This window comes from Ictidomys tridecemlineatus, chromosome 7 (assembly GCF_052094955.1).
Source record: "Ictidomys tridecemlineatus isolate mIctTri1 chromosome 7, mIctTri1.hap1, whole genome shotgun sequence".
Taxonomy (NCBI): domain Eukaryota; kingdom Metazoa; phylum Chordata; class Mammalia; order Rodentia; family Sciuridae; genus Ictidomys; species Ictidomys tridecemlineatus.
Window position 1 is genome coordinate 68124619 of NC_135483.1, and position 20890 is coordinate 68145508.

General features: G+C 32.3%; 1 protein-coding gene across 6 annotated transcripts in view; it reads right to left on the reverse strand.

Moving 5' to 3' along the window:
• Arfgef1 (ARF guanine nucleotide exchange factor 1) overlaps window positions 1-20890 on the reverse strand; it is a 120358-nt gene that overhangs the window by 56096 nt on the left and 43372 nt on the right. For 5 of the 6 annotated variants that reach the window (XM_078017122.1, XM_040294012.2, XM_078017123.1 and 2 more), the window contains exons 8-17: window positions 18203-18378; window positions 17419-17552; window positions 14038-14272; window positions 9534-9633; window positions 9290-9429; window positions 9074-9182; window positions 7668-7884; window positions 1290-1401; window positions 709-914; window positions 350-434 (exon numbers count right to left, since the gene is read on the reverse strand). In XM_078017122.1, coding sequence (XP_077873248.1) covers window positions 350-434; window positions 709-914; window positions 1290-1401; window positions 7668-7884; window positions 9074-9182; window positions 9290-9429; window positions 9534-9633; window positions 14038-14272; window positions 17419-17552; window positions 18203-18378 — 1514 coding nt within the window. The remainder of the gene's footprint in view (window positions 1-349; window positions 435-708; window positions 915-1289; window positions 1402-7667; window positions 7885-9073; window positions 9183-9289; window positions 9430-9533; window positions 9634-14037; window positions 14273-17418; window positions 17553-18202; window positions 18379-20890) is intronic. The other variant, XM_005322938.5, reaches the window with a different exon arrangement.

Here is a 20890-nt window from a genome sequence, read left to right on the forward strand (position 1 = left end):
ATAAATAAAAAGTTGGTTATGTAAAGTGTTTTCTCATATTGCAACAAGTACACACAAGCAACTTATAAACATCTTTTTAGATTAAAATTTACCTTAAAACTGTTCAAAAATTGTCAATTAAGAGAATGATAAATACAGACATATTTTGCATATACTCAAAAGTCTACTTAGAATTATTTATAGGGATTGCTTTTGTAAAATGTATACCTACTCTAACTAAAAATACCAATTTGTTAACCAACCAGTTTAACTATATAACATTAAAATTTCAACTAGTGCTTAACTGAATTCAAAATAATATACTGAATTTTTACTACTTATTATAAAATTGATGTAGAAGAAAACATACCTGTGGACTATGAAGGTCTGTGGTCAACATGATAATTGAGTAAGCCAAAACATAAGCAGTATCTGCACTAGCAAAAAGGGTTTGTCTGGAAAAATAAATGCATATATTATTATAAACTTTATATTGTTTCATACTTTAAGTAAGTCATCTCAAACCAAAAGCACTTTAGATTTTCTTAGAATTTATGTTGTACCTTATATTACAATTTTTTATGAATATTACTTATTACTTCTAGATAGTAGATAATATAAATTCTCTTGAGGACAGGGGATTATGTCCTATTATCTCTGAAATCCTGATCCTCCCTAGCACACTATCATGGATATGGTTCACAAAAGAAACATCAGAATCTTACTTACCCTTGGTTACATTCTAGGTATCTTGCAGCAAATTTTTCCATTAATCGGTCAATTTTTTGAGCTTCTCCTGGAAGACGGAATCCTTCCAGAAACATGCGAAGGGCTGAAACGAAGTCCTTTCCTGAAAAGTCATGTTGGTCCACATATGCATACATGACTTCTTTATTAAATTTATCATTATCTCCCAGGAACTCACCCACTTGAGTCTAACATAAAAACAAAAGATAGAAATTGATATTCTAATAGTACATTGCATTTGCCTCACAGCCTCTTAAAAAGAAGAAAACTCTGTAATATCCACAGGTTTTTAACTACCAGGTTAACAATTTTAAACATAAAATTAAAAGTTAAATGTGCTCAATGTGCTTATTTCTAAAAAAAAAAAATCAAGAAATTGTATCTTTAGAAAATACAAAAAGCAAAATTTATGTTATATTTATATATTTAGATAAACATACATTATCCAGGTTATTCTTTAGGTTTTATTACATATTTAGGAATGCATTTTAAAGGTTCCATAGTATGTTTTAATAATTTAAAAAGAATTTTGCAGAAAAAAAGAAATAAAATGGTATTCTTACAGAGTCTAATCTTTCCTCTTGATGTAAGAATTGGGCAATATCTTCAGGTGTGGTGCCAAGCATCCCTTGTTCTTGGAGGTACTGTATTCCTCTCTTTGGTTTCTTATTAAATCTAGATGATGTTAATGTTAACAGAAACATTAAAAACAAAACCATTTGTAATTCTTGAAAAGAGGATCTTAAACTACAATAAATTAGTTTTCCAACAGTACTTAGAACACAGGATCTTAAATAAGATCATCATTTGTACTTGGATATACAAAAATACTACATTTTACCAAGTTTTATTCGTTTTTTTCTTAGAAAAGAGTCTCCCATGAGCTGGGAGTGGTGGTACACATGTGTAATCCCAGTGACGGGGAGGCTACGGCAGAAGGATCCCTAGTTCAAGACTAGCCTTAGTAATTTAATGGAACCTGGTCTCAAAGTGAAAAATAAAAAGGACTGGAGCTGTATAGGTCAGTGGTAAAGTGAATTCAACTGCCAGTCAAAAAGAACCAGAATAAAAAGGAGCCTCACAAGGAAGGCCTTCTTTACTGATCCAGGTCATTTCACAGACATTTTATTGTAAGATGGTATATTTCTTGATTCATAACAGTGGTTAGAGACAATGCCATTCAGTAGATGGACTGATAAGAATGTGAATATTAAGTATCACAGACTTTTGAATATACATTTTCCCTTAAATCTTCAAGTAGCCTTGGCTTATCTAGATGTTCAAATTCATTAGAATGGCACACAAAACCTTTCTCAAATACAGTCTAGTTCTGGACTCTGGATATAGCTCAGTTGGTAGAGTGCTAGCCTAGCATGCACAAGGCCCTGGGTTCAATCCCCAGCACCACCAAAACAAAACAATTATAGTTCTAGTTCATCTCTCACTCCTCTTCTCTCACCTGCTCCTATATGTCCTACTGTATTCCCTAAACATAATGTAGCTGTAGAGACTATTTCTCTACATGATCTTTATCAGATCCACTCATAGGGGAACTCCCCTATATGCTTCAAGAGTCAACTCAAATGTCACTAACAAATTTTCTTCCTACTTTTATTACACTAATGTCTCATCACCTGTCACCTGGGTTATTGCAAGAGTTCTTAAATGATCTCCCTATGTCTTGTTTTGCCCACATTTCTAGTCTATCCTTTCAGGCTGCTGCAAAGTCATCTTTTCAAACAGAAATCTGATGATGCCACTCCTCTGTTTAAAACCCTTATCAGCATGCCAGTATCAAAGGAAATAAGACAAAAACCCCCTTTTCATGGAGAATAAGGCCTTCTATAATCCAGATTCAACTCTAATCTTACCTCCTGCCACTCTCCCTCATCCTGCCCTGACATACTGAACAAGAATCCTCAAATGTCCTCCCTCTCCTTTGGTGCTGGTGCACAAGCCATTCTATTTGTCTGTAATGTTCTTCCCTATTCTGTCTTAATGCTTCCCCTGTTGAGTTCTAATTCAAACACAGCCACTGTGTTAATTAAAAGCAAACATTTTTCATTGAGATAAAACACAATCCCCACTTTCCAGAAGCTCTCACTCTAATGAAAGAAAACACAATTTTAAAAATAGAACAAATAGGATGTATTCACGAAATAAGAACACAACATGGAAGAGGTGATCAATAACTGAGATCTTCACAATATTTTCTTGTGGAAGGTGATTCTAGCACTGGATTTTGAAGAATGATTATAACTTTTATAAGGAGTAAGAGAAACATCCCAGAAAAAGAAGAAGCCATACTCATATGCAAAACCATAAAACAGCATGATACAGTAATAAATAGCTCTGCATTTTTGGAACTAAGTGAGATAGAGAATTGACAGGAAATAAAGTTTGGCACCATGCAGCTCCAAATTGTGAAGGTACTATCTGCTATCGCAAGCGTTGGTTTATTCTTTAAGAACAAGTAAAATGAAAACAAAAATTTTCATTTGAGAAAGATTATTCTAGTACAGTTGAGAAGAGCCGAAAGCATGAAAAAAAAAAAAAAGTAAGTCGATGAAAAAGTTATACTAGTCAAGGTGAAAACTGGAAGTGGTGTGACTCCAAAGGATAGCTTGTGGAAGAGAGAAAAAGAATGGATTGCAGAGATATTCAGGAAGTAGAATGGACAGAACCTACATAGTGAATATTAGATTTAAGAGTAAGGGGAAACTTAAAGCTAACTCTCAGGATTCTAATTTATAAATTTAGTAGCATGCTTGAGTCATTAGCCTAAATGACAAAATAGGAATTTTTGTCTGTCTTTTTGTTTGGGATAAGAGTATCAAGGTGTTGACTATGATGAGACTGACCAATTTGGTAATATACATGCTGGGCATAAGAAATTACGCAACATCCAGTGGAGATCCAAACAGGCTAGTAGAGAAATGAGTCTTGAATCTCCGTAGAGGTGAGTATGTTAAAAATTAACACTTGGGAGTTGTGAGATATTAGCACACAGATAATAACTAAAGCTATTAAAAAAGAACATAATCACTTAAGGAAAGACACAAAACAAGAAAGAAATGGGCTGAAGGACAGAACTATGGTAATGTTTATAAATATTCAAGAAAAAATAACCCATAACAAGACTAAGATGAGGTGGTCAGAAAGGCAAGAGGCAAAGAGGATACAGTGGTATCAGGAAAGGAGTACACATACTGGAAGCATAGCTCCATAAAAGCATCTTTGTTATGGCTATATGATAGTGAAAAAAAAATAAAGTGGCTGAGAGGACTGGTGGCTATGGAGATTCCCCTTTGAAGCCCTGTGACTATGCTTAACTACTCCCTCTCACTCTTCAAGACTTCAAATAGAGCTGGCTTCCCTTGGCACTCTACTAATACAGGCCTTATATAGTTACCCTTAAAAATTATATACTTTGCCTATATTTGGACTATAATCTTGAACACAAGGACCAGTGCATTCCAGTACTTGGCACATAATCTCAAGTACCAAATATATGTTTGCTTGGTAACCAACAAAATTTCAATATACATAGTTGTTTATATACTTGACAGTGAGCTCCTCAGAAAGAAAGGCTAACTCATTCATCTAGTATCCCTGAGAGTTTGCATAATATCAGAAACAGATGGGACTTAGATAAATATAGACTAAACAATTAAAAAGAATGAAGTACTGATGACTATTTCCTGAGGCCATTTTATAAGATTTTATAATTTTATAACAAAACAAAGAATATGTGCATGTTTTCTTAATTTTTTTCCTAATTAAAACCCATGCCATGCATAACTTTGAAGTAATTATATTTTTAGAGTTCTACTCTTTTGAGAAATTAGGTGGATGACTAGAGATTTGGAAAAAAATATTATGGGATAGGGGGTTATAGGAGATTGAACCCAGGCTTAACCACTGAGCCACATCCCTACCCTTTTTCATTTTTTAATTTTGAGACAGGGCCTCGCTAAGTTACTTAGGGCCTTGTTAAGTTGCTGAGGCTGGCTTTGAACTTGCAATCCTCCTGCCTCAGCCTCCCAAATCACTGGGATTACAAGGATGTGCTACACCTGGCTTGGAAAGTATTTTTAAACTTATTGTTGAAAAATAGCATAAACTTTACAGCAAAAGTTTCTTTACGAAATTTGTTCAATAGAACAAAATATTACATATATTACTGATATGTAAGAATTGCATTCATGAAAGGATTTTCTAGAACTAGGTTGTCATTTTACTTCAATGAATGTACTGTATTTCAAATTATAAATGTTCAAAAATAGCTGTTCTATAAATAGAACACTAGGCCTGACAAACTCTTAAGTTGTTGCTACTTGTGGGTATTTGTTGACAAGTTGTGACCTGTGTTTCTGTACTCCAAACAATATATTAGACAAAGCACTTATTCTGAATGCTTGAGAAAAATTATAAATTCATTAGAGTATGTCAGCCTGGTAGAGATTTTTGAAGAAATTTTGACACCTGAAATATATGATATACACACACTACTGCAGAAAGAAAAAAATCAATTTGAAATATTTCAAAGAATCAATTTGAAGTACTTACTGTAAATGAGTTTAAAACATTTTCAGGAATTCTTAATTTTTCAGGTTATCATCAGCTAACGTCCATAAGAAACTACTGATCAAATGATGATTTTGGTATATCTACCATCAAAAATGCTGTCAAAAAACTGTTTTCGGGAGCTAATAAATATTATACATTTTTGCAACAATAATGAATGGCAGAAGAATATTAAAGGTTAAGGTTTTTAAGTTCATCCTTTAATAAATATAATTCTAAAGTCATGCATGAAATTTTGTATCTTTGCAAAATGTTTGTGGTTGAAATGATTATTAGATGTTATAGACACAATTCACTGAAACAATTTATAAGAGGGAAGCTCATAGATTTGGTTATAAATTCTGGGTACTGTGAAAAGTATCAGGATATTCCTTTAACTTTGACTTGTATTGTGGGAAAACTGCTCAAGAAGGATCCAATGTTGATCTTTTGCTTGGGAGGTCCTATAAATGCTGAAGTGTCACACTGTATTTTTCAACAATCTGTTCATTGGCTCTAACTTGATGGTATATCTTGGAAATATTGGATTCCAACTTACATGCACCATGAGGGAAAATAAAGAAGCATCCTCTGAAACCAACAACATTGATGAAAAAACAAGCAAGGGGGTTGTACGATTACAGATTTGATACAAAGAATGAAATTCTTATTGTAAAAGAGTGAGATAATAAACATGTCATTGTTGGAACCAACTATGACACAATGAAACCACTTGGCAAAGCTCAATGGTGGAAAAAATACAGAATAAAGTCAATATGCTTCAACCAAAGGTATTGAGTTCCTATAAAAATTTTCAGTGGTGGTATGGATAAAAATAATTGGCTGGTTTCCAAATAGTCCACTTCCAATAGAGGTAAAAAATGATAATAGTGTTTAGTCACTTGAATAACTGACATGTACTATAAATGCATGGGTTATTCACAGAATTTGTGAATAAGAGAGACTTCATTAATTTATTGGATTTCAAAGAGACGTCTGATTAGCATACCTAAAACAAAGTTGTGAGAACTCAATAGGAAAAAGAAAGGATAATACTCCCAATCTACTACTGTCTAAGGTAACAAATTTTCACGAGAAGTCATATTACTCTCAAACAGCAAGAATAACAATGTCAAAACAAGGCATGTTGTGCAAAACTGACAATATATTGTCAATAATGTTTGAAGTATTTTGCTTCCTTCTACCAAAATTACTTTTGAAAGGGTCATGAAATTCATTCATTTGTGTATCATATTACATATGAAAGAATATCATATTTGCCCAATGTCCCATCTGTAAAACAGCCTATGTGTGTAAAAGATATTATAATGTCCTAGGGTCCTATTTGTAGGACAACTTGTATTTTCATTCTTAATGATAATAAGGGATATATAAGCTCTGGATTATGATTTCCAACCTATTTTAATGTACTTGTGATGATTTTGTTGAAATATCTGCAGAATTAAAAATCTCAGGACGTAATAGGTTAATACCAAAAAAACAAAAACAAAAACAAAACACTTAAACATTCACCAAAAGACATTACAAGTATCAGGAAAGAATGCTTTAAAGCAGAAGCAGCAAACTAAGTAAACACACAATGGATTTTTTTTTTTTAACAGTTTACAATAGCTAGATTTCCACCCCGCCTCTAACTTCCAGTATCGAGGATCAAACCCAGGGCCCCATATATGCTAAGCAGGCACTCTATCACCATAGTATGGAGATTCATTTATTGCATCTCTTTGGAGGAAAAAAAAAAAGCAGGCACTAAAAAGAAGGCAGGCTACATGGTAGTAAAGGAAATAGTCTAGAAGCAGGCTGATATCACAAAACTTAGCAGGAAAATTGATTTCATAAGCTCAAGGTCTGGTACACTAACCAGGATGAAAAGGGAGATGATTATCTTATTAATATAAAAAAATAAAATCAATGACAAGATCATATCCCTAATAAGAGCAATATGCAATATAGAGGAAATATAAAACTTATAAAGAAGCAATGTTACTTATTAGAGGCTTAGTATTTAAAACTTTTTTGAGTTATCATCTGATTAGGAAATTTAATGGCAGGTGTCATAACCAAGTTAAATGAATAAGGCAAAACTGAACAGATGAAGTTCATTTAATCTATATGATAAGAGGGGCTGGATTGGGTATTATGAGTCTGTTTGGGCTAGAATGGCATGAATTTGGGGAGCTAAATAAGGAGTCATTAGAATTCTTGGATCTAAGAGAACTATCCCCCATTTTACTCACTGAAAGTCAAAATAAGAAAGGAATAAAAAGTCACGAGTGGTTGAAAAGAAACCCAGAGCAGAGATGGTATAATTCTAGAATTATTAGTAACATTTTTCCTTAAAATTTGACACTTACAAATCTATTCCTTGTTCTATTATTTCTTTTTGTTGCTTTAGGACCTCAAATTGTTCTGGATTATCAGTGCCAGACATCTGTGTACTGTAGCTGCCTATGCCTGATGATGATGTTGACTCCAGTGAGTTTAAACTTCCATATCTGTTTATAGTTTCAGGGTGTTTAATTTCACTCATCTCTTGCTCTGAGGGTTTTTCCTGACCTGTAAGAAGAAAAACTGATTGAACAGCAATAATTAATAATAAAACAGAACTATCATAACAGTATACTAAAATAAAAGCTTTAAGAATGCAGTCTCAAAATATTTTATTGTACTGTAGACCTTAATAACCTCAGTACAAGATCCTTTTTCTTTCCTCACGAAGTCAAGAGGTTTCATCTTTTCTTTCACTTTACGGCTTCTCTTTGGCATATCTCAACTGTCAGAATCATACTCTGATGTTTTGGGGCTATTAAGTAAAATAAGGGTTATTGAATACAAGCATTTCAATACCATGACAGTTGATCTGAGAACTGAGAAGGCTACCAAGAGACAAGTGGATTGGTGGCACATACAGAATAAATGCTGAACAAAGGGATGACTCATGTCCCAAGCAGGATGGAGGAAGAGTTCATCATAAATTGTGGTTGACCTCAGATAACTGAAATCATGGAAAGGGAAACCACTGTGGGGAGGGATTACAGCCATATTTGTCCAAGAAAAAAAATGTGAAAGAAAAAATGAATTTTACAATAAGGTAATATATTTCAATGTTGTTTAGATCTAAACTATTTATTACAAATAAATTACAGTGGTACTAAAATAAACAATATATTTAACGTTAAAACATTTGCGTAAATACAATTTGCACCATTAGCAGGGATTTGTTTTGCAGCTGCAGTGTTTTATATACACTACAGTTTTGCTCTCAGCTCATGCCTCATAAGGAATAGTTTTCCTTATAGGACTCTTGGCTAAGATAACATTAGAGTAGCCTTTCAAGCTCTGACATTTTCTCTGAGTGATCATGAACATCAAACATAGATGAACAACTCAACCTTTTTTAGGTTCTTTTTATAATTGTAACAAAGCCATGCAAATATGTTTTGTTTTGTATAATATTTAAAATATTGGAACTTTTAATTAAGTTTAGCTGGTAGGATGGTATACACCTTTAATCCCAGCTATTCAGGGGACTGATGTAGAAGAATTGCAAGTTTGATGCCGGGCTGGACAATACAGCAAGACCACATCTCAAAGAAACAAACAAACACACTAAACTAGAAATAATTTTAAAACTAATTATTTGAATAATAAAAAGAATGCTTTCTATCAGTTAAAGAACATGTCATGAGCCTGTTTATGCAACTAACCCCCAAAGTTTGTCATTTATGATGAAGAATTATAACTCAAAATATCACCTTACCAAGAGTTGTCTGAGAGTTGGGATTCACATACTGATCCTTACTCCATTCAACCATACACTTCAAAATTGACACTAAGCATTCTAAACCTTTTTTCCTCAGGCTCAATTCCTATAAAATAATTCATAGAGAGAATAAAAACAAAAAGATCTTTTAAAGAAAATGCATTCCTCTTCCTAGGCAAAGTTTAAATTTGAATATGTTTTTAAAGTTCTTACCTGAATATTACTCATACCAAGTTCTTGACTGCCCCTTCCTTGAGCAATTTTTGAGAGATCATTTACTAGTCTTTCAAATATATTTGCTGCGTTTAAGTCACAGTCATAGTTTACATAAATATCCACTACACTCTGAGCATCTGTAACAACATAATGTATTAATTTTAACAGAATGCATCCAATATAAGAGTACATTTGGTCTTTGAAATATCTTGTAATAAGAGAAAAAGATATTTCCAAATACCTGCACAAATCCTTGTCAGCGTCTGAATAACCATCCATTTGTGATCAAATGAGCTGGTAGAAGTTTCCAAAATATACAGGAAAATTTCTTTAAAGAACACCTGTGATTAGGGGAAACTTCGATTTAAAATACTGCTTAGAATTCAGTTGTGTGATCACTTTTAATATCCTAAAGATGGAAAGCAGAGATTAGGACCCACACTTCTCTGGAGTTCAACTCTATTTTAGAGTTCTATCTCTGATATCTCAGTACTATAATAATTTGGGTGGTGAATTAAACCTGCCTTTCCACTACCAGCAGTAAACATTTTGGATTTTGTTTACCATCACACAGCTACTACAAATGAAATATGCAAAGATTTGGAGTTCCGAAGGGTGAAAATTTCTTGAATGTAACAACAAAACTAATAACTCATACATAATTTTTAAATTCTTTCAAAGAGAGGATTTATACTCTGTCAGTCATATTTTTTAGACATTCTAATACTGTGCAAGCCTAACCATTCTTAGATTTAAATGTAATTGGGTATTCCAATAAACAATAAAAAGTTCCTAATTCTTATATGGTGTTGTGAGACTCCTTATTGCTTGCAGTGAAACTCCTTATTGCTTGAAAACTACATACAAACTATTTTTTATTATTCTTTATACCAAATAATATTATGCACAAAGGCGTGAACCTAACAATGAAGTAAATTTCAATTTAGCAGCTAAGAATTTTCACATTCAAATTTATTTTGAAAGTGACTGAGATCTAAGAAGGGATAATTATAAAAAAAGCAACAAATTAGCATTTATGAATCATACATAAATCCAGAAATAGTCATTTTTATAATGTAAGATAATGGACACTTTCTCCCCCCATGGGTTAGGTATCTACAGGGGTAATCTGCTTTTTTTTCAAAAAAAACTTAGAGGACATTCCTATTTACGTGCTTAATGTACTGTAAGCTCTAAAAGAATAGTAACCAGTTCTTTCTTGCTAAGCACTGTGTCCACACTGCAGGGCACTTAAACAGGCATTCAATAAATATTTATGAAATGTATGAAAGATGATATATCATGACCTTTGTAATGTTTTGAACCAATAAAAAAATAAATAAAAAATAAAATAAAATAAATATTTATGGTTAAATGGCCAAAGTTTCTAAACACTGTTATCAAGTCAACCTAGAATGCTCGAAACAAACTCACAGGGGCACCATGAGTCTTTGTTTCTAAGATAAAATTCAGATGGAAGTATATCTGTTGGATATCTCAAAAACCTGTTCAGTTTCTATAAACTAAATTCCTTTGAATCATATCATTATCTTTGCAAATCTGGGTTATGGTAGTTGCTACCATAAAAAGCAAATACTGTGTGAAAATTACTGAAGAATAGGTGGTATTAGTCAATCTATTCAAAGATATAAAAAGTTGAACAGTGTCAACCACACACATTCCAGTAGTAAAGGAATTCTAGCTATGAATGAAACAAAAACTTAGAATTTTTTTCTTTGAATTTATGTGTACTACTTGTTTTGAAACAGACAAATAAGACAAGTATTTATTGAGTTGTTTGGTCCTAGCTGCTTAATAAATGATCAGCTAGGTATTTCTTTCTCAGCGAAAGAAATGAAAAGATTACAGTCTCTAATGATGTCATGAATCAGAAAGTTTGGAACTCTTTGATTTATGTAATAAATAAATAACAGATTTGGAGATACAGGGGAAAAAAAACTTTAGTTAATATCTATTGCTTATTGCAAATAAACAAAAGCCTATTATTGTAATATACCATGCCTAACAACAGGGGCTCTAAAAATTTTAAACCTTTAATGATTTCGTGAACATCAAGTATATGAAGAATAGCTTTATCAAAGCATACTGTGTTCATGTAACAGATTTTCTCTTAAGAAGTTACATATAAACTGTACTTTCTAAAATATATAATTTAATGTGCATGGAAAAATCATATTATGAAAACTCTAAAATGAATATTCTCACAATCTTTAAATTCTGCAAATCATGTTGCAAATTACATGGAATTTTTCTCCAAGTAGAACAAAACTCATCTTGAATTTGAGTATCTCTAGTATTTTCAAAATCATATGTATACTCATCTCATTTATTCTCATTATCTCCCCTTCAGAATATAATGAATATAATAAATCTGATCTCTTTAAACCATCAGAACAACATAATAACAATTCTAAGACGACAATCTACTATCTATGAGTAAACAGGAAATTTCTTAGAGTATTTCCTTTTAAATTCATTTTCATAGGAAAATATAAATCACAACTTAAATTTATCTTTATGATGCTTAGTTCCATAAGAATTTACATTTCACACAGTTTACTAAATAGTCCTTATGGGAGTTTCCGTGTTCAAAAATCTGTTAATTTGCTGTATAAGGTTTTCCAAAATCCTCTAGTAATTTAAATGTTTCATCATCAAAAATGAAAGACTTCAGTATTAAAAGTTCTAAAAGTTTTTTAAAAATGTCTTTTACCTGTAGTCTTACTTAAAGATAATGAAGAAAAAAGTAACTAAAAATAAGTTATTCAAATTAGAGAATCTTTTAACCATGTATGTACATATTATGCAGGTATATTAGTTCCTGATTTTTTGTTTTCATCTTCAAATAATTCAGTATTCTAAAATAGTACTTATATTTTTACTGATTTAGTAGATGCTTTTTCCCAAGTTCTTATTTAATGTTAAAAGATTGTTTTGATTGAAACAGGGCATATTTTAGAAACATCCTTTTTTATTAAATACAACCTGCATATCATATCTAACATCAATGTCAATTTTCACATTCATGTTAGATATGATTTGCAGGTTGTATTTAATTTTTGTTAATGTTATATTTAATCCTAACTCAAGACTAAGAATTTGTTAGCTCAGAAGAATAATTTGTTTTCCCAGAATTTTGAGATGATTAAAATAATCATATTGTTTCTTTGTCTTAATATTCTGTGTATCTATCAGATTCATTTAGAATATTGTTATGGAAATGAAACAGAATAAGGACTTCATATTTTATGTGTAAAAACCTTGAAATTTTAGCCATTGTTTTGGACACAAAATGATTTCTAGTTGTCTATATGTTGTCAAGATTTAGAAGTTTGCCATGTCTGTGAAAATAATAAGACATTTGGGAATAACTGTTATTTTTAGTTAGAAACAAACTCAACTGGAGATTAACATAAACAAACAAAAGGGGAACAAACAACAGCAAACAACAAACAAGACAAGACAAAAACACAAGATGGACACTCTTTCCTCCACATAATCCCATGGTCCATTTACCAGAGCTCTGTAGGACATTGACAGAAGCCTCCTTAGGCTCAAGGTCACTTGATACACTCTTGGGCTTTACAATCAAGCACTGGAAACACTTTGAAAGATTTACAATCAAGTCAAATGAGTTACCTCCCAATACATGCAGTTCCATCCTCCTTCAATACCTCTGGAATTATAGATGTGAGTCACTCTAGGGCTTCTATGGGCGGGCTCCAATCAGTCACCACAGGAGGCCTAGACCCTCACAAAGCACAGAGCTCCCACAACTATAGAGGGAGGACACCCTTCTCTGCATCAGAGGATCCAGGATCCCAGTGTACCCTAGAGCCACAGCCTTGACTCAGGTGATCATCTCTCTGGGGCCTCCAAAATGAGGTGAGATTACAATAAATCACCAAGTTGATCTTAAAGCAGGAGATGGAAACTTTATTCACCAGTTGGAATTCAGGATCCACCAGCTGTTAGTCCAAGGGGCAGGCTGCAAGTCTATACCCTTCAACCCCCTCTTAGGGTTTGAGTACACCTTTTATAGTCCAAAACCATATTAATCATAAGTGGGTGGTGCTATGATTCAAAACCATAAACAAACATCACAAGACCATAAGCAGAAGAAAAAATGGGTCAAAACGACCATAGTTGAATACAAGTTAAAAAATGGTTACTAATGTCTAGACAATTAATCTCTGACAGGGTACACCGTCCGAGAAAAATGAGAACCAAAAAGAGAACATTTTACATTATATAAGAATTGCCATTTTGTGTCGCCAAACATGCTATGCTAAGCAACTATTGATGAGTACAGAGGCAGGCACACAGGAGAAGAATTTCTTACATAACATGGAGTCTCAGGGCAAAATGGAGTTTGTTTGGTCGTTGCTCATAAGGCCTGGCCCATAACAATAAAGTATATACAATGGCAAAGCTATTGTGAAGACCAAATTAATTTGAGAGAGCTAAAACCACTCATTCAACTAGTGTTAAAGTTTCTTGAAGGCACGAGCTGTGTTTGTTTTACATTCTCAGTGCTTACCGATGGTCTAGTATTTCACAGGTACATGTTAGATGAATAGATGAATGGGAAAAAAAGTAGTACATGACAACATAAAATTATTTCACACTCTGGAAAACTTTACAATGTGTTTGTAATCTGATTTAACAGGAAACAAATGAAATATACAGTAGTATAAACTTTAGTGCCTAAATGCAGAACATACCTCAATTTGCATCTTAAGATGTGTCTTGAAGTTTGACAACAAAGTAAGAAATATGGAAAGAGAAAGTTCAAAAACTTCTGGAACAGATGAGACTCCATTTTTTGAGAGTGCAACACACAGATACTGCTTAATAGCATTAATAAACATCTCATTTGTTCTAAAAACAGGCCCTGCATTCTGCAGAATGGATAGAAGTAACTGCAATGAAAGAATCTTGGATCGTAATTCATGAGATCTAAAATATAAAAGAGAAGACACAGTATATAGACAAGATTAACATTATGGTAATCCAAAAATGCTTCCTGATACTACATAATTTCATAAACTTTTCAAATGGAGAGGAACAGAAAACTCCACAAAACAATAAAGCAAGTACAATACTTGAAAAAGCATAGTCACTAACAGTGGATACTTCTTACATACCATATAATTTCAAGACTTTTTAAATGGGGGAAAAAAATCCTTCACAAATATTTAATATCAAGTTACTCTTTCAATAGAAAACAAAAAATAATTTGAATATTTATGCTTTGCTGTTTTCTTTCACAGCTAAACTTATCCTTCATAAATTTAATAAACTTTCTCAGACGTTTTTCCTAGTTATGCTACTCAAAAATCCTAAACAATAATAAAATTTTGGTTGCATTTCATAAGTTGCATTTGGTTGCATTACGTCAAGCCTACCTTCAAGTTTTCTTTTTTCTTTTCAAATAAACTTTTGAAGCATTTAAAAACTTACTCTCTTAAACCTTAGCCATTTATTCTAAATATTTTTGTAATGGAAAGCTAAAAAATAAATTTCTGGTGTAAAAATTTAATTTATTTTTCTGGTCGAAATATTGTGTCATGCTTCTGATTACTACCTAACATTTTAATTAAATTTCAAAAATGTAATTTCTCCCCTTTGAAAAAAGTCTTTTATACCCAAGAGACCAGAGATTCATGGCAGGTTAATATTTCAATAACAGGCCACACTTAAAAAACTCTTGTAGTTGGTTCTTTGCGGGGGGGGGGGGGGGGGGGAATTGTCCCAAAAGCAGCACTCAGTCACATTTAAGTAAAGGGAACTTAACTGCTCTTAATTTCTATCTTAAAACTTTTATGATTATAATTATCAAAAATTCAAGGATCATTTGATACTAGGGAATGAACCCCAGAGCACTTAACTACTGAGTCACAAACCCAGCCCTATTTATTTTTTATTATGAGACAGGGTTTCGATAAGTTGCTGAGAACCTCATTAAGTTGCTGAGGCTGTCTTTGAACTTGTAATTCTCTGGCCTCAGCTTCCCAAGCCACTGACATTACAGGCATGTATTTCTACGTCCAGTGAAATACTTAATTTCATGTAAATAGGTATCACAAAAAAATACTTCCTTCTTTGAAATTACATAGAAGCTAATAATAGCATGGTTCCTTAAAATAAAAATCATGTTTTCAAGTTAGCTATTTTGAATTTTTCTAAGAATATGTGCAGCAAATAAATCAGTACAAAAAATGTTTAAATAAATTAAGTTAGAAACAAGTAAAAGATTAAGACTTTGAATATCTCTCAGAAAAAAACAGTGAGTCAAGTTCATGTTGAGGTGTCCTAAGGCTCACACAAACCAGTACTTACAAGTCTAGCTCACATTATCACCATTTCTGCTCACTTTCTATATAATTAAATTCTGCAGCTTATTATTCTCTAATATGTGAGGTTTTTTTTTTTAATGTTTTATCATTATACTCCTGGCTTTTAACAAAATGCCTGTACACAGTATGTGCTCAGAAACATTAACTGATTTACTCTTTTGTTCATCCATTTATTAAAGACCTATTATGTATCAGGCATTAATAAATGACAGAATCAAATAACTGTCTTATGATATAAGAAATTATACTTTTGAAAGGCAAACAAAGCCAGAAATTTGAGGTATGCAGTTTTTCATGGGTTAGTTTCAAATTATGATTCAAGTTTGCAGAACACTTCCTAGATCATAGTAGCAAAGCCAGAAAACATAAACGAAGGAAAGGAAAAAGAAAAGGAAAATTATATTATTGTAAAGGCTCACTGAATTTTGGCAAAAAAAAAAAATCATTCAACAAAGAAAACCATATATTCTGTTTTGGAAAAAGGACAGTTTCTAAGGTAGAAAATTTGATCTCTTTCAAAGGCTTTTAATTATAATAGTTTAATGACCCTGATGGCCAAGTTAAGAAGGTCTTCAAACAAAAATTCTTACTATTTTGTTTCTCTATTAACAATGAGGATTAATTAATTAACATTATAAGAATCTTTTGTAGTATTAAAGACTTCAACTTTCCAAAACTAGATCATTCCATTTGCAGGTCTAAATGAACACTCTCCTGCAAATCACTCTTCAGATTCTTATCTATTCTTTTGTGTTCTTTTCATCCTTGGGATTTAAAACTATTCACTTTTTTCTGTTTCTACTATTTTTTAAAATCATATTTTTTATATTTGATTTGGAAAAACTAAAAACATCGGAGGTGCTTAATTTAAGTCCACTAATATTTTTAAATCATGGCAAAATGACCATCAATAATAAGACCAATTTCCTTTTTAAAGTAGATCTTCATCAATAATAAGACCAATTTCCTTTTTAAAGTAGATCTTCATCAACTCTAAAGTTGTCAAAATTATGTCAAATTTTTTGGATAAAAAAATCCTTCATAAAAGTGATAACTTAAAAAACATTCTTATAAAAAAGTGTGGTATAATCAAGTTTGTTCTACAATGTAACCCTAATCCTTTTTCTGTAAAGTTCATATTTTCAAAATACAGATGAACCAATAAATTGTATTTTGGGCTCTTAGGATTTGGGCCTAAAAAGATTTTAGAACTTATGTCTCTGGACTTAAAAAAGTCTTTCTCCCTAAACCAGAACAATGTGACAACATAAAACTATGGAAACTATGGCAAATGTGGTTTTCAGAAGCTTAAAAAGGTTTTATTTTAACTGTCCCTAGTCTCCTTAATGGACAAACTCAAACACTCTACAGTTTTTTTAAGAGTAAGTTCTCTTAGGTTTTAAGACATTTTTAGAGGTCCAGCATAAGGCTGGTTTCAAATGGGCTATATTGACTCCAAAGTTACTTATAATATGAAAATATGAATTCGTTTATTTATCTACTCATGAATATTCATTGATCACCTACTATGTATGCAGAACTATTCTACAATGTTTTCGTACCCTTTGGGAAACAATGTAAGGTATCTAGCAGTTTTGGAACTTACTGGTTTTCAAAACTTTTTTTTAAAGTATAATAACTCTACCCACTTTGTAAGGTTCTATAAAACAACAAAAGAAAATCCAAACACTCTTAAAAGTTTTAAGCTTAAAAACCTCTATCAAGCAAAAGAGCATAATGACTTACTTTGGATCTGGTGGTCCATCTGACAGAGGTTTCATTGACAGTTTACACAATGACCTGAATACTAGAAAGGCATCCTTTTGTAAAATGTGGGAAAACTTAGCACCAGGTGAAGGTCCTGAAGAATTTCCAGATTCCTAAAGAAGTTAATATATCATGAAAAGAAATGCATTTTCCAAGGTAAAAATACCTGAGTAATTCAATTCACTAACAGATGGGTTTCTTCCACCGGTTAGAGGGGAATCTTGATGAGGAATTTGCCACATCAGTACAGACTCTTAGGACTATGTCTTAAAGTTGTTAACTGCTGAAGATCAACAAGACCAAGAAAACCTACTCCTCAAGATGGGAAACTGATCTAAAAAGATTTTTAAAAGCACACAAAGTATAAAGGAATGATTATGAGGAACTGTCATTACCATAGTGCTGGTTTCTTTGTAGCCCTTAACAAAGGTTAAGATGAAGTTGTCTAGATTGCTAAAAGTTTTTTCTTACCCTATAACAGTATCATCATCTTGTGACTATTAAAAATGTCTTTTTAAATGTAATTTCAATGGAGGTTGGGGGGTGGTGAGCATAGATGAAATATATCTTCAAGTTGGAAATGCAAATATTAATATATGCGGGAAATAAACTGCTCTAATTTATATCAGTGAGGGGAAGGAAAAAAATCCAAGCTTTCCCCCCCACCAAGCTGAAATCAGTTAGCAGTATCAAATGGAAAGATGTACTCTAAGGTGTTGGTAGAATAAAATTTTTGTCTCTCTCCCTGTCACCCAATTTATACCTGAGTATCATTAGAAGAGACAGACAATCTGTCATCAGGTAAGGATGGTGTATATGCAACAGAAATCGGTGTTCCTGGAATTCCATTTGCTTGTATATTTTCACTGTCACTACCATCCTCTATAGATCCAATGGTGCCGTCTGCACTTGCATTTATAGTAGTCCCTTCTCCCATATCTAGAACAATAAAAATTTAAAACATGCATTTATTTGAGAACTGAAGTGTATTTAAAAAACACAAATTATTTAAAATAAAACAGTGGCAGAAAAGCACAGTGAAGTAAAATATATACTGGCATCATTTAAAGGTCAGCATATTTACTACCAAGTAAATACATCTGGCATACTTCCAAATATGACCCTTAAGTTGCTCTGGCAATGAAACACACTCTACTGATAAAATGCTACCCAGGATACATCAAAGCAGATTTTTTTTTCAGTCTACATTTGTGCTTTGTAAATTGGGTACTTATAAATTCTAATGCCTTGAGAAGTTAAAAGAAATTCATTGAAAAAATATACCATTGTCAAATAAGTTTAGGAGATACTGGGAAATAGGTTACTTTATTAAAGACTTTAGGTTGCTAATATGTACCAATCTCTCCAAAGGGGATATACAATATATAGTATTTTCAAAGTATGTTTTACCAAAAACCTCTCCAATTTTTTTAGAATACTTACTAATATCTCTAGTAACATATGTTCTTTGGACACAGCTGAAAAAGGATGGCTGATACACTGAAGGCTCTTTATTATGTCACTCTGACTAATCAATACTTGGAATTAATAAACACAAACATATGAATTCTAGTAGAACAAACACAGAGGTACAAATACCACCAAGTTCTAGAACTCTACTAGGTTTAATATATATTACCTTAGGAAAGAAAAAAGCAATATATCCATGTCTATGGCCACAATTTAGTAGCTATCTGGTAAGCAATTGTTCCTTTGGTGCTACCAATGACAGAAACTATAACTCTGCATGAAGAAAACACACTTAGATTCTGGAATGTGATCTCTACCACGTTTCTATCATGTAATTACTTTTCTTTGGCATAGGCTTTTTATCAGCAACAGAGAAAATAAGGTCTACTAGGAATCAACAAAACACACCAATACATTACATAAAGAGCACAACAAGTAATCAATAAGTTTTAGTTATTACTGATTTTGTTATTAACTGATTACAATATATTAAGCTGGATGATTCCAAAGCATGTTTAGTAATTAACAAGCATTACATGAAAAGATATTCAGTAATAAAATATATTTGAGAAGCTCGACATCACACAAAACGAAAGTCACTTCTTCACAAGGACCTTTTAGAGTTTTAATATCATGTTTGATATGCTTTTATTATAACATGTGTTACACATAGAAAGAATGGTAACTTAACATGGGCTCCCTCATTGCATCTTGTACTATGACAAAGTTCTTTGACAACTCCAAAAATCTTTTTCCTTCCCTCTCATTTAAGGAGAGATACTCCTTTGAATTTCTAAGGCGATTGTCCATTAGCCCTTAAATCCACTCTGCTTAACTTTAGTATCTTTCTCCACTGAATAGTCTTTTAATATTACATTTTCAATTTTGTTTATATAGCTGAATCTCCCATTGCCCAAAAAACAGTTGAACCTTTTCATTCTAAAAAAAATCTTTCAACTTTTGGCATTCCTTACCTCTTGTCCATTTTCCTCCCTCTTTATCAAATTTATCAAAGGAATGTGAAACTTTGATAAAGAGGACTTGTTCTAAACTAAAGAGACCAAAGAGACATAGTAAATGAGAGTGTAGATTCTGCACTTAAAAAATAAATAAATAAATAAAAAGGGAAAATGAACATACAAATATCTTTGGGACAAGTGGGAAAATTCTTAAGCATATGTATATTAGATATTCTTGAAATAGGATTAATTTTCTTAGGTGTAAAAATGAAATCATGATTATGTTTGATAATGCATTCATTTATTTAAAAAATACATATTGAGCTATTTAGGGGTCATATAGTAATACATACAAGAATTTTTAAATGGTTCAGCAAAGACTTAGCCGTGCTGTATGTGTATTTAAAGACCCATAAGCAAATGTACCAAAATTGTTCATCAGTGAATACTGGTGAAAGGCATTTACATACTCATTATGGTTTTTTTTTTTTTTTTTGGTCTTTTCTCTAGTTTGACATTTTTCTAAGTAAAAAGGTGGGGGAAAAAAAAACCTTTTACTTCATAGTGTACAGCTGTTAACATTAGGTGCAGTTAAACTTTTACAGTAAATATTTTATGCTTCAAAATCAAAATTACTCTAAGGTACCATCTCACTCCAGTCAGAACGGCAGCTATTATGAAGATAAACAACAATAAGTGCTGTCGAGGATGTGGGGGGAAAGGCACATTCATTCATTGCTGGGGGAACTGCAAATTGTGCAGCCAACATGAAAAGCAGTATGGAGATTCCTTGGAAAACTTGGAATAGAACCACCATTTGATCTAGCTATCTCTCTTCTCGGTCTATACCCAAAGGACTTAAAAAACAGCATACTACAAGTACACAGCCACATCAATATTTAGAGCAGCACAATTCACAATAGCTAAACTATGGAATCAACCTAGATGCCCTTCAGTAGATGAATGGATTAAAAAAAGTGGCATATAAACACAATGGAATATTACTCAACAATAAAAGAGAA